The sequence below is a fragment of the Babylonia areolata genome, chromosome 8, assembly GCF_041734735.1.
Source record: "Babylonia areolata isolate BAREFJ2019XMU chromosome 8, ASM4173473v1, whole genome shotgun sequence".
Lineage (NCBI taxonomy): Eukaryota > Metazoa > Mollusca > Gastropoda > Neogastropoda > Buccinidae > Babylonia > Babylonia areolata.
This window is the reverse complement of record NC_134883.1, coordinates 28105105-28118307: the sequence shown is the minus strand read 5'-3', so window position 1 is coordinate 28118307 and position 13203 is coordinate 28105105. Positions and strand designations below refer to the sequence as shown.

The 13203-nt window shown below is 37.9% G+C and overlaps 1 protein-coding gene and 1 long non-coding RNA gene across 2 annotated transcripts; one reads left to right on the top strand and one right to left on the bottom strand.

Moving 5' to 3' along the window:
* Nucleotides 1-422: 422 nt before the first annotated feature.
* Nucleotides 423-5326, top strand: LOC143285122 (small nuclear ribonucleoprotein F). Its single transcript, XM_076592342.1, has 4 exons — nucleotides 423-536; nucleotides 2562-2687; nucleotides 4071-4135; nucleotides 5075-5326. Exons 1-4 carry the CDS (start codon nucleotides 531-533, stop codon nucleotides 5139-5141), a joined length of 264 nt encoding a protein of 87 aa, XP_076448457.1. The 5' UTR covers nucleotides 423-530; the 3' UTR covers nucleotides 5142-5326.
* A 236-nt stretch (nucleotides 5327-5562) lies between these two features.
* On the bottom strand, nucleotides 5563-11696 carry LOC143285121 (uncharacterized). Its single transcript, XR_013055667.1, has 3 exons — nucleotides 11543-11696; nucleotides 8984-9121; nucleotides 5563-5742 (listed from the first exon to the last, which is right to left on the bottom strand). It is a non-coding gene; the product is annotated as an uncharacterized LOC143285121 (long non-coding RNA).
* Between the last annotated feature and the right edge of the window lie 1507 nt (nucleotides 11697-13203).

Below are 13203 nucleotides of genomic sequence, written 5' to 3'. Positions count from 1 at the left end.
AAATCCGGTCCATATTCGGTACACCACATCTGCCAAACAGATGCCTGACCAGCTGCGTAACCCAACGCGCTTATAGTCAGGGCTTGAGAAATAAAAAAGAAAGAAAAAAAAAGAGAAAATGATTAAATAAATAAAGAAGTAAGTGGATATTCAAATATGAAAAAAGGATACTGCCACTACTATTACTTATAATAAATAAATAAATAAAATAAAAAGACAATGATTATAAGAAATAAACAAGCAAATAAATGTAAAAAAAAAATTACACAGACACAGACACAAACACACACACACATACATACGCGCGCGCGCGCGCGTGCACGCACGCACGCACGCACACGCACACACGCACGCCCATATCATGCATTGTATTGTAAAAAGAAGCAGCAACTGACGTACACCTAACTTCATAATCTAAAAAACATGGATCAAGGCATGCGCAAAAGCCAGCTCTGAACTTCCGGAAGATTTACCGCTGGTTGCAGTCTTCACGTTTTTTGTTCGTCGAAGGAAAAGCCAAATTTGTCAATATGGCGGTAAGACATGCGTTGAACGGGCTTGCACTAATTATTAATGTTCAGATTTGCCCAGAAATCATTTTACGATTGTTCATTGTTCATTTAGCTCTGAATTATGTTCAAAGAATGGTGGCTTAAAACACCGGTTGTCGCATGGACGTATGATTGTCACCCTTAGACGTTAGACGCTGGGATTTTTTTCTGAAGTTATTTCTCTGTTGCTTTTGCGAGTTTTCATTTATTTCAGATTTAATGCTTACTATTTTACGCCCAGTTTTACTACTAAGAGCTGAATTAGTACTAAGTACTGTACGACAGTTTATCTCGGTTTTCGTTGCAAGCTCCCTCCACCCCTCCTTTTTAAAACAAGAGAGGCAAGGCCTTCAAGACTCACTTGTGACTGAGAGTAAAACACACAAGCTTTTTATGTATTGAGTATAATTTCAGAATGTAATGTTTAAGATGAGAAAGATCAGTTTAAAGCAAATTAAGTCCCCTAGCATTAATTACAGAGTAATTTCCCTTTTTTACTATCTGCACCAAAACGTTTGCAAAATAAATAAAATTTCCATGCTGAGCAAAAGAAGTTCCTGTTTGAACAAAAAATGATAATAATGACTGCTCTTGTTGTTGGGTCAGAATATCAGATCAAAGTGCCAAGTTTAGAGAATACAAAAAATACAAATATAACAGTAAATGCAGTTTGCATATAATTAGGCTTCATTATTTATTTTTTTGTGCCCATCCCAGAGGTGCAATATTGTTTTAAACAAGATGACTGGAAAGAACTGAATTTTTCCTATTTTTATGCCTAATTTGGTGTCAAATGACAAAGTATTTGCAGAGAAAATGTCAATGTTAAAGTTTACCACAGGCACACAGACACACACTCATTCACACACACACACACACACACAGACAACCGAACACCGGGTTAAAACATAGACTCACTTTGTTTACACAAGTGAGTCAAAATGATTTATAGTATATTGTACTATTGCAGTCTTGCTACGTTCGTATACCATATATAACTATGTTACACAGTGAAAGAGTCATTAACTAATAATGTAAACAAAACCCATATGCAAGAGGTCAGATAAATATAATGAAATTGTTGACCACCTTCTGCTAGTTCTACTTTTGGATGTGTTCAACAGAAATTTGTGAAAAATGTTACTTTCATTGATAGAGATGCAGCATCACATTTTCTCATCAATACCCCATTAGCATCCAAGTTCCAAATCCAAACACTTATCCACATTACCTATTCCCCAAGATAATGAATTATGTCATCTAATAATTTCTGTTAAAATTATGTTGGTAAACAACTGATTATGAGGAACAAAGGCCTGAAAAGGGAAGGAAAAGGCTACCAGTAACACTAAATAAGTGTACAATGGGTACAGCAATAATAGGAAAATTGACTGCTGAGTCTTTTTTTTTTTAATCACCTAATGGAGAAAGTTTATATGAACTAGGGGTTGTAGAATAAGACTTAGTTTTGATAAAGGTGTCCGTTTCAGACCATAGGTCTACCTTCAGGGACTATGCACAGACCCAAATGTTTTTTCTGACCTATTTGGGGGGGGGACCCACTGATTTTATGGTGAACATGTCAAATGACCCAAACTGAGATGTGTTTTTTTAAATGCAAGCACACTTGTGTGCTAGTGGCAAGAGCAAGGAGTAGTGTACAACAAACCTTGTGGCAAAGTTGCTCTTAAAGCTACCTAGCCTTGACTCATGAGAACCTCTAGTCATTTTTGCCATGAGGTGGAAAAATGAAACGCACCTTCATAGCATGTCTTGCAAGAACCTCGCCAAACTAGCGTGTAAGAAACTCGCCTCTGTACTGAGCTGGATCTGTTTATTTTACCCTTTCTCTGTCATGTCTCTCTGACATACACCGAGAAAAACAAGCTGCATATCCAGTGGCTTCAGCACAGTATGCTTCAGTTATAGTTTATTTATTAAAATGATAAATGTTACATTAACAGTTTTTGCTATATATTATTATGAAAATGATAAATGTTATATTTGCAGACTTTGCCAATGAACCCCAAGCCCTTTCTGAATGGGCTGACAGGCAAGCCAGTCATGGTCAAGCTCAAGTGGGGCATGGAATACAAGGGCTACTTGGTGTCAGTTGACGGCTACATGAATCTTCAGGTTAGTGTATTTACTTGTTAGTTGTTCACTGTTAATATTACATACATACTTTATTATACTTGTGCCTTTGGATTTTCCGGAGGAGCATAGGGCCACATCCAGCACTCATCCAGACATTGTTTTGGGGTGTCCATTTCAGTTTCGTCTATGTCTATCCGACAACCTTTATCTCATCGTCCATGCACCATCTCCTTGTCTGTATTGGTCTGCCCATTTTCTTGTCTTCATTCTATTCCATTGCTTGTCTGATAATGGTTGGAGGTATGCTCAGGATGTGGCCAGTCCAGCTCCATTTTCTTTCCCACCGTCATTATTGTTAGACCTATTTCATTTGTTTATATACATTATTGAGTGATTGACTATTGTGGAGTCACGTCTGTTCATTACATTAAACATGCATATTTGTCAGTCATGCATCAGATTCATTGAATTCATTTTAGTTACTCAATCTGTGTTCTGTAAAAAAAACATTTTCCTTGGATGGTTATGCCTGTCACTAGTGTCAACCATGTTATTTGAGGTGGATGTCAGTGGAAAACCTGAATGACATTAATGATGTTTTTCTGTTGGAGGATTGGCACCGTTTTGTGTCCAATGCTTTGATTGTGAACAAAGCAATAATTTTCTGTTGTTTTACAGGCAATCGTTAGTTCTATTTTATTATAATATTGGGATTGAAATGAATATTATTCCATTGTTGTATAATATATATATATATAGTATTGTTCAATGGTTACAGTATTTCTTGTTTGGTTTGTAAAGTGTAATGTAAATTGATGACCCAAACCAAACTAAATGTTTCTCAATTCATTCAGGATCAGCTCTGCTACTCTTGTGCATCAAAAGAACGTGGTAGTTGGTACCGTGGTACTGTTCAGTAGTGTCTGGAATGTGGTCAGCACTGCTCCAGTGCATTTCTTGACAAGCTAGATCAGATGCTATGTTTGCACTTTGTGCTCAGCCTGGAAAAATCTCCAAGTGTAAATGGCATTGGCATAATTTGAGGCAGAAACTTTGAGGGGTGAGGGGGGGGGGGGGCTGATTGATATTGAAGTTATAATTTTGTTGATTAAAATTTCAGTGTCTAAGGTGCATATTCAGCAAACAACATAGGATAGTCATGGGTTGAGCTGGCCAGGGTAAAAAAACAACAACAGAATATACTGCTGAACTGCTGCTGATGTTTGGACATTGTCTTTAAATTTTAATGGTTAAGTAATACTAATAGCTATGCCATGAAAGTGGTCTTTCCTGGTTTAGATTTTGCCTTTGCAGTACAGAATTGTGTATGAAAGAACAGTTCAACCAATACTTGTGTTTTACTTTTAACTGTTTCAGTTTGTTATTTTTACTTTACTGATGCTTTTCTTCTTCTTGTTACAGCTGGCCAATACAGAGGAGTATGTGGATGGTATGCTTGCTGGTAACCTGGGTGAAGTTCTGATCAGGTATGGTTTAAGAAGAAGAAAAAAGTAATGTTGCTTTAAAAAATAATTTACAGGTATTGGTTTACTAGACTGGGTAAACTATACTGGTCGGTTTTTTAATTCAGACTTCTTTGTAATAGTAGAACATAAATCACACTATACTTGAAATTGACCTCGGGCCTGCCTACCTCCTAAAATGCCCTTCAGTTGTTTTCAATCCCATGATGAATGCCAGTTTTCAGTAGTTTTGGGACCTCTGTCAGTAGCACCTAATTTGGGCTATATTTTTTCAACGGTGATCAACAACTACCCATTTCTAGGTATCCATATTTCAGCATAAGCTGTGTATGCATACACACACACACACACACACACTGCACAACAAAACAGTGAAGAAAAGAGAGTGGAAGTGAGGGGAAAGGTGGGAAGGAGAGAGAAAGAATTCAGAATTTAATTGCAAAGCCATCAAGTGAGTGCACATCGCCAGTATGCATTCATGCATACAATGAGATGTGTATGCATATATTATGATATAATAACAGACATATTTGCTGTGAGTGTCTTCACAAATGTTTTGAACGTATTTGCTTTAAATAAATGTGTTGAGTTAAACAAATGTATAGAGTGCTGGAAATTCAGAATGACTGGCCAAACCCTCATCTGCTCCTGAACAATCTTTCTTTCACGCTCAGGATTATTTGCTGCCTCCTTCCCCAGCACAAGTATTATTAATGTTTTCAGTGTCTAACAATCCCCAGCACAAGTATTATTAATGTTTTCAGTTTCTAACAATCAAGCTGCTTCCAGTTTGTATGCCTGCCTTTCTCCACACCACCACTGTGATAAATGATATCTTCTCCTCTGCTCAGTCGGTTATGTGGGGGAAATTGGTGTGTACATTTAAACTACATTTGAAGCAAAATACAATATGTCATTTAATACATATGTGTCTTGTTGCAGGTGTAACAACGTGATGTACATCAGAGGGGTTGAAGAAGATGATGAAGAGGGAGAGATGAGAGACTGAGTGATCCCTTCAATTCCTGCCCATCATCCCTGTCCATGCTCGTCATCTGCCATTTTGTCATTTCATTGTCATTTCATTCTCCATTACCATTTGATGTTGTTCGCAAAGATTGTTTCTTTTTGTATGACTCTTGCAGCTAAGTGTTCAGTTTTGAAAATGAAGTAAAGTTTGTTTGTACCAAGGTCTGAACTGAGTGTAAAAAGTGTGTTATGTTTGTTGTACTGGTATAGTGCGCAGTTCACATAGTTCCAGTTCATAACAAACAAAACAAAAAAATTAGATTTTGGTCACTTCAACCCCAGGGAATGTGGGGATCTGTTTGTGCAAATCTGAAGGAAAGTGTCATGAAATGTGCAATGTTAACTGATTTGCAAGAACATACACTCAAGCATTGCACTGCAAATATATGAACAATAACAAATCCATGTTGCACACAGTTTATTTCTCTTGCAGTTGACTGAAGAAACTATTACAACTAAAAAATGAAAACTGAACTGGAATTGTGATGGACATTTCCAAATATTTAGTTGTATTCTGAACAGCAAAATGGAGATGTTGAGGTCAGCATCTGTTGGCAAAATCTTCCAGTACTTGCAACGACCTGAACAAAGAAAAACGTTATGCACAAATGAAATGAAAAAACTTCCATTTCATGGTGACAAAACACTAACAGATCTTTTTGTTTGGTGTCTGGCTGGAATAAAGGGAGAAGAAAAAAACATTTTTTGAAAGGAGACCAACTTGAAAATGAAATATAACTCCCCTAATCTTAAAAACTATGTCCTTACACTTCAATTTTGTCTTTACATTTCAAATTGTAATCTGAATGTAATTTGTTCCAGCTATAAATATTGTATCAATCATCCAATGACTGTAGAGAAAACCTAAAAACCATGGACTGTCAGAGGCTGAAATTAGTTCTGGCCAACAACCGGTCACAGCATGAAATTCTCCCCTGCACCTTCCTGGACTGTGGTAGGCTTTCTGGTTATTCCCATGCACTGACAATGCTGCTTTCCTAAACTGGGTGGCATGAGCAATCATTACATCGCTAACTTTGCTTAGCATTAAGAAATACACAAACCTATTGTGTAGAATTCTTTGCACTGAGCAAACTTTACACTGCTGAGAAATTTTGAACACTAAGCTGACTTTATGCTGCTATTGTGCGAAGATCATGGACAAAAGCCAGCCCAGGTCCTGCTTCTAAAATGCCACACCCCACATAAATGCCTGCTGCCCTGTCAGGTCAAAAACAATACTTGAAATACTGTGCTACTTGAAATACTGTGCTGTGAACAACCATATATCACTACATGTACCTTGATAAATTTACAATCTTAATAAATTTATCTCGCACTGGAACAGGAAGGCTATGTCACACTGTTCACTTCACTCAACGAAGTTCTTATTCTTACACTCGGTCTACAGAATCTGACACAATTTTGTGATGCCCCTTACTATACTATGAGGACAAAGCTAAAGGTTCAGTTTCAGTAGCTCAAGGAGGCGTCACTGTGTTCGGACAAATCCATATACGCTACACCACATCTGCCAAGCAGATGCCTGACCAGCAGCGTAACCCAACGCGCTTAGTCAGGCCTTGAGGAAAAAAAAAAAAAGGTGAATAAATGATAGATAAGCTTACACAAATAAATAAATTAATAACTATAATGTAAAAAAAAAAAAAAAAGATAACAATGATGAAATGTAAGCAGATAGATGTAAAACATGAAGACACACATTCACATATACACCCACACATGCATAACAGATATGCACCGAACATGCAGTTTCAGAGATATGAAAGCACTGTCAAATATAAACGTATATGAGCTCCAACACACACACACACACACACATTACCCTGCACCTCCTCTACCCCCCTCCTCCACACGCTCATTTCTAGTCTACGTATCACAGCTTCCACGGCACACACACACAGATGAACACTTACTTGTACAAGCACACACACATATGCCCATATCTCCACACACATATATACAAAGATATATATATATATATACGTTCCAATATCCTGATGCTCCCACAGTGTAGGCATGCATACGCTCACATACCTCATCCTCTACCCCACCTCCCCCCGCACCCCCACCTCCCCCTCACACACACACACACGCACGTGCACAGAACTCTACTGACACTTGTGTACACTTACACTCTCGCGCATGCACAAAAGCACTCAAAAATACAGACCCACACATGCACACAAACACACACATACACACACGCACAGAGGCTGCCACTGATTGGCCGCAAGAGGGATGGGAAAAGATCTCTGATGCCAAGAACGTGGTGTCTAGTGTGTTGCTCAGTCTATTGTATTTGGAAAAGCCCACAGAGACTCTGTTCCGTTATGAAGAAATTTGCGCAATGTTGGTTTGGAAATGATGCCGATATTTGTTTGATTTGCAAAGCATCATGCTCTACCTTTCATGTTAGACTTACGGCCACTCCCTCTCTCTGCTTTTATTTCTTTGATTCTAGCAGAGAAAAATTCCATAATCCTCTGATGAAAATGCATAAGCCAAAGTGTGAGACCACAAAATTGAGATGTGTGTTACTGTAAGAACAAGGTCTCATTCTTGCTCCTGAGTGCTTCGAACAGTGTTAACGTAAAACAAGATATCAAATTTTTTATGCATTCCAATTACAATCATGAGCGGAAATGGATTTGTCCGAACGCAGTGACGCCTCCTTGAGCTACTGAAACTGAAACTCATGAGAGCTTGTTCATGCTCTGTCAACATTTTAAGCCTTTGTTTTAACTTCACCATTCATGTGATTCACTACCAGGAACAACTAGTACAAAGTATATTGTGACAACCAAGAATGTGAACCAATCTGAGCCTTTCTTTTGAGATGATTCATTAGTATCACACTGAAGTTAAAAGTTTCCCAAGAAATTTGTTTTTAATTTAACTCAACCAGGACTGCAGTAGTTTCCATGTTGTGAGATGTAGCAATGTGAAAGCTGCTTTTTTCTCCTTTTTGTTCTTTTCTATAACGTCTTATTTTTAGAATAGTGGAGAGTTCTTAAATTACATTTAGGGACTTACACCAACAAAAAAGACAATGGGTCCTTGGAAAAAAAAGGTTTACAGTGTGAGGAACGGCAAAAAGAGCAACCACATTACACAGCTGTTTTTCAATTTTAATCAGGAAAACCTATGATATATGCAATCTGGAACTCAACTCTGAAATACAAACTACTATCTAAACCTATTTATTTTAAAATTGAAAATTTCACTGCTTTATATTATTTGCACAAAGTTTACAAAGCTTTTCAGTGTTGAAGGTTGTTGAAATCTTGTTCTTTCTCTCTCTCTCTCTCCAAAATGTTGACTCAAGTATGGAAGAGGAGGGTGTTGCTCATGCTTTTTCATGATTTGTGGGTAGTAAGGCCAACTTGTACTGTGGTGGTTGCTTGCTTTCAGGTCTTTTTCTGCATGCAAAGTGCATGGAATACATGGCAGCTGACAAAGCAGAAAGAAAAAAACAAACAAGCAAAAAAAACCTGCACCAACTATCATTTTGCTTGTGTCAGTGACATTCCAAAGCAACTGCTTCACCCCTTTCCCAGAGAATAATTTTTAAGTAAAAAAAAATTATGCAAATGTCTTCCCAAATTCATGTTTTTGAAAAATGCCATTCATACTCAGTTTTATTTGTAAGTTATAAATTTCAACAATCCAAGAGATAAAATTACTTTCTAAAATGGTAAATAACTGACTATAATGGATTTTTGTCATTGGAAAATGCAGTTCACACTCAATTTATATATTGTTTATATTTCAAAATTAAGTACACAAACAAGAACTCACTAAGAGCAAACATGGGAACATCACTGCAGATGATTTTATGTAGCGGGTGCCATATTCTGAGCTGCCTTCTCTGCTACAGCCATCTCGCGAGCAATGTAGACGGCAGCCAGGAAGAACACACCACTCTTTACCAAGGACCTGTTCACAACAAATCAGTTCACAGATAACCAAATAAATGCAAACATAACATTAAATTTTAACATATCCAAAATTGTTCCTTTTTTCCATTCTTTTTTATGTGTTGAAGGATTCTTTCACTTTCTTGTATTTTACATGTACCAGTATGTTCAAATAAAAATAACGTTTAAAAGAATACATTCACCCTCCACCCCAGTCTGGCATACACATCCCAGGAAATCTTCTTCGTTGTGGGCTGCAACTCCCACGTTCACTCGTGATGCACACGAGTGGGCTTTTACGTATGTGACCGTTTTTACCCCGCCATGTAGGCAGCCATACTCCGTTTTCGGGGGTATCCCAGGAAATGAATCTAGGGCTTTTGACTAAAAAAATCCAAAGCTTCCTCATTCACAAACTTAAAACATTATATTTAGCACCAACGGGAAAACTTTGAACTTTTGAAGCTGATCAGAGGTTTTCATTAAGACAGAAAAGCAAACTTTGGTTGTCAATGGGAGCAGGTCCGTTTCTGTGAATTCCAAAGTTCCCCAGACCTCATAAACCATGTTAGATGCAAATCTGAAGAATGATCCTTGAAATCCTTTCATGACTCAGAGACTGGAGAAAACCTCTGTGTGAAATGTGTGCACAATCACACAAACAAAGCACCACTGATGCACATATTGCATAATCTTAATGTACCTTCACTTTGGGTGTGACTGTGAGGGGTGCCCACTGCAAAACAATGTGTGTTATCCTGTCAGTTTGTCTCACTGTGTGTGTGTGTGTGTGTGTGCACATGTGTGATCATGTGTCAATATATAAACACTTCAAGGCCAAAAGTCTACTTCACTTTCACAGTTTCAGGTCATTACTGATATGGAGGTGATACCAATATTTGATTAATCATGGTTCTTGCTATTTTTATCAGGTTAAGTGTGACTTTTCTTTTACAAAGTACAACTTCCTTCAGCCTTCAGTTACTAGGTTTGCCTAGTTGTAAGCCATTTGTTACATTTGTACTGCCAGCATGTTTGTCAGCTTGCTCATACCCCTAGACACCTGTTTCTCAAATGCAGTACATAAAAAAAAAAATTGTTTTGGCAGCTAAAGTTTGCACATTGCATCATGCCACTCAGAACTGAAAAACCAATGACAATGGCTGAACAGTGAATAGTCAATAGGTCATAACGTCTATTTGGGGTAACTTCCATATGGTCACTTGATTAAACATGGTCCATTCTAACCACAGTCCAACAGCATATATCATCAAATCAAGAGGTAAATCTGCAGAAAGTTGAGTCTGGCAGAGAGTTCCGAGAGTAAGACTGAGACTTAAAAAAAAAAAAAAAAAAAAAAAAAAATCAACCTTTGTTGTTGTTTTTTTCCAGCCCACTGCTCCTGCAAGAAGATGTTGAAGCCATCACCAACAACTTCAAAGCAATATTAACTAACTAACTGCAAAAGAAGTGTTAGGGAACAACTGCCGGAAATCGATGGCAAGGTGGAATACAGAGAAATAAACAAGAACATCAGGAAAAAAATCAATGAGGTAAAGTAACAGTGAATAGAAGAACGATGCAAAGAGACTGAAACTTCACTTGCCAGTAACAATTCCAAAAAGGTCTTCTAACTTCTTACTTGTCAAAGACTTAACCAAACAGAAACAAAGCAAAATCAGTACAATCCAAGACAAAGATGGCATCTGTCTGAGATGGACTAAGTAAAAACTCTGAATTATACAACTTCCAGAACCAAGGTGATCCAAGCATTGTAATTTGCCGGGAGCAAACAAATGAGGACGGCTTACCAATTCTTCGTGAGGAAGTAGAATCTACAATAAGATCACTGAAATGGGGAAAGGCTGCAGGAGTAGACAACATCCAGCTGAGCTTATGAAGGAAGACTGGTGATTGACCAACTCCATGGATGCAATCGCTGATTGTAACTCTCCCCAAAAGTCTAGTCTGAGGTTTTGGAGGCCCTTGACACAAATGTGTCAAGTGTTGTGGCCTCAACCGTTCCATGTTGGAGATTGTTCCAGTTTTTGACAGTTCTAGGCAGAAAAGAAGCAGCTCTATACTGGGTCCTGGATGTGATCATTTGGAACTGTCTGTCATGGCCATGTCGTCTACGGTCAGGTAGATGGACAAGTTTTTCTTTCAGACTGGGACAATGAACAAGGCCTTGGTGCACTTTGAACAGGTTTTTGAATAAAGGTATTCAAACCCCACAAAGTTTAACAAAGTTATACTTTCAAATTGGGCTTTGAAAAATCGGCACTTTCATCCCAAGTCATATGAAGGCCTTTGTAAACAGTCGTTGTGGGCGATAACATGTTTGGACTGACCTTCAAATTCAACGCTTAGTTTGGGTTTTGGGTTTCAACATGTGTTCGGGATCTCTCAAGCCTGGACTGGGAACCGAAATTTAACTTACCATCTAAATGGATCGTTGTACAGACTCTTGACAAACTGGATAGGTTTTTGAGCAACGCTCCCCATGATGAAATGCTGAAACTGCTGCCAAAAAATCGCAAGATTTTGGTTAGCCTAACGAACCCTCGTGTGAAAACAGGAGAAAGACATCGGAGTTGCACCCCTTGAGTGAAGCCGGTTAAAAACTGCGTCTTTTTATTAGATAGAAACTAAAATAGCCTAAATTTATTAAAAGCAAGTTTAACGGACCCAAAACAGCACATGTATCCATCAACCGCATGATGAAAGCTCACAGACACACAAATAATTATCCATCACTTCTGGACTGCTACTATTTGCTTGTATCAAGTATAGGGCGGGTCTTAAAGAAGTGTTAGATACAAAGGGCTTACAATAGGAATCGGCACAACAACAAAAATGTCAGATATGCCACTGTACCATTATAGACTGATTATGTCTCTTTTATCTCACATAATACTGGATAACTTCAAGACAGACTTAAGCAAAAACGTTTATTGTAGTAAACAGATAACATGAAACCATGATTTATTTCAGTGCCCAAAAAGAGTCAGTTTTCTCCCAAATTCTTGCAAAAGAAATAATGCCCAAGTATTTAACTTTAAATCGAAGTTGCCATTTTTCCTTTTATAATGGAAGCGTTTCTGTCATGTCACCTATAGATATTATTTGCACTGAATTTTGTTTATAGGTGTTTTTTTGTTGTTGCTTTTTCAATATCTGTGGAATGTTTACTGCAATGTTATAATTAACCCTCCCTCTATATTCCACCCTTTTATCCACACACACACACACACAATGTGAACACATGCGCACACATGTGAGCACATGCGCACACACACGTCTAATATCACTCAAAGTGAAAAGAGGTGACTTGAAATAAAGAATACACAGAGGCACAGATTAATGGGGTGGGTATCAAGAAAAGTGTTTTTCAAGTCCCAACCGTGAATGAAGACTTCATTCTTAAATGGTAAAGATGTAAAGCCGACATTAGAAATGTTTTTAAAATATTTCAAACAGACATGTGTAGTAGATAAGTATGTTTTTCACATAATGCTGGGACATAACAAATTTGTGCAAAAACGGGCACTATATAGATGTTAAGTACAAGATAAAGCTGTACAATTTAACCATGGAATTAATATGTCCTTGAACATATATTGTTCTGACTACATTGTGTTGTGGAATTGTCAATATTCAGAACACCATTATGTCTTTACCTCTTAGTCTTAATGCATAAAGTAGATATAAAATATATATTTTACATCTATAAACCTTTTCTTCTTCGTTTGTGGGCTGCAACTCTCATGTTCACTCGTATACTTGTACACGGGTGGGCTTTTATGTGTATGACCATTGCTTTTTTTTTTTTTTTTTGCTTTTTTTTTTACCCCACAGTGTAGGCAGCCATACTCCGTTTTTAGGGGTGTGCATGCTGGGTATGTTCTTGTTTCCATAACCCACCGAACGCTGACATGGATTACAGGATCTTTAACATGCATATTTGATCTTCTGCTCATGTATACACACGAAGGGGGTTCAGGCACTAGCAGGTCTGCACATATGTTGAAGTGGGAGATTGGAAAAATCTCCACCCTTTACTCACCAGGTGCCGTTACCAAGATTCGAACCTGGGACCCT

Excerpts from the sequence above, each read along its gene's own strand:
- LOC143285122 (XM_076592342.1), top strand. Across the intron at positions 2,688-4,070 it reads ACGGCTACATGAATCTTCAG|CTGGCCAATACAGAGGAGTA; the intron begins GTTAGTGTATTT and ends TTCTTGTTACAG. Across the intron at positions 4,136-5,074 it reads CTGGGTGAAGTTCTGATCAG|GTGTAACAACGTGATGTACA; the intron begins GTATGGTTTAAG and ends GTCTTGTTGCAG.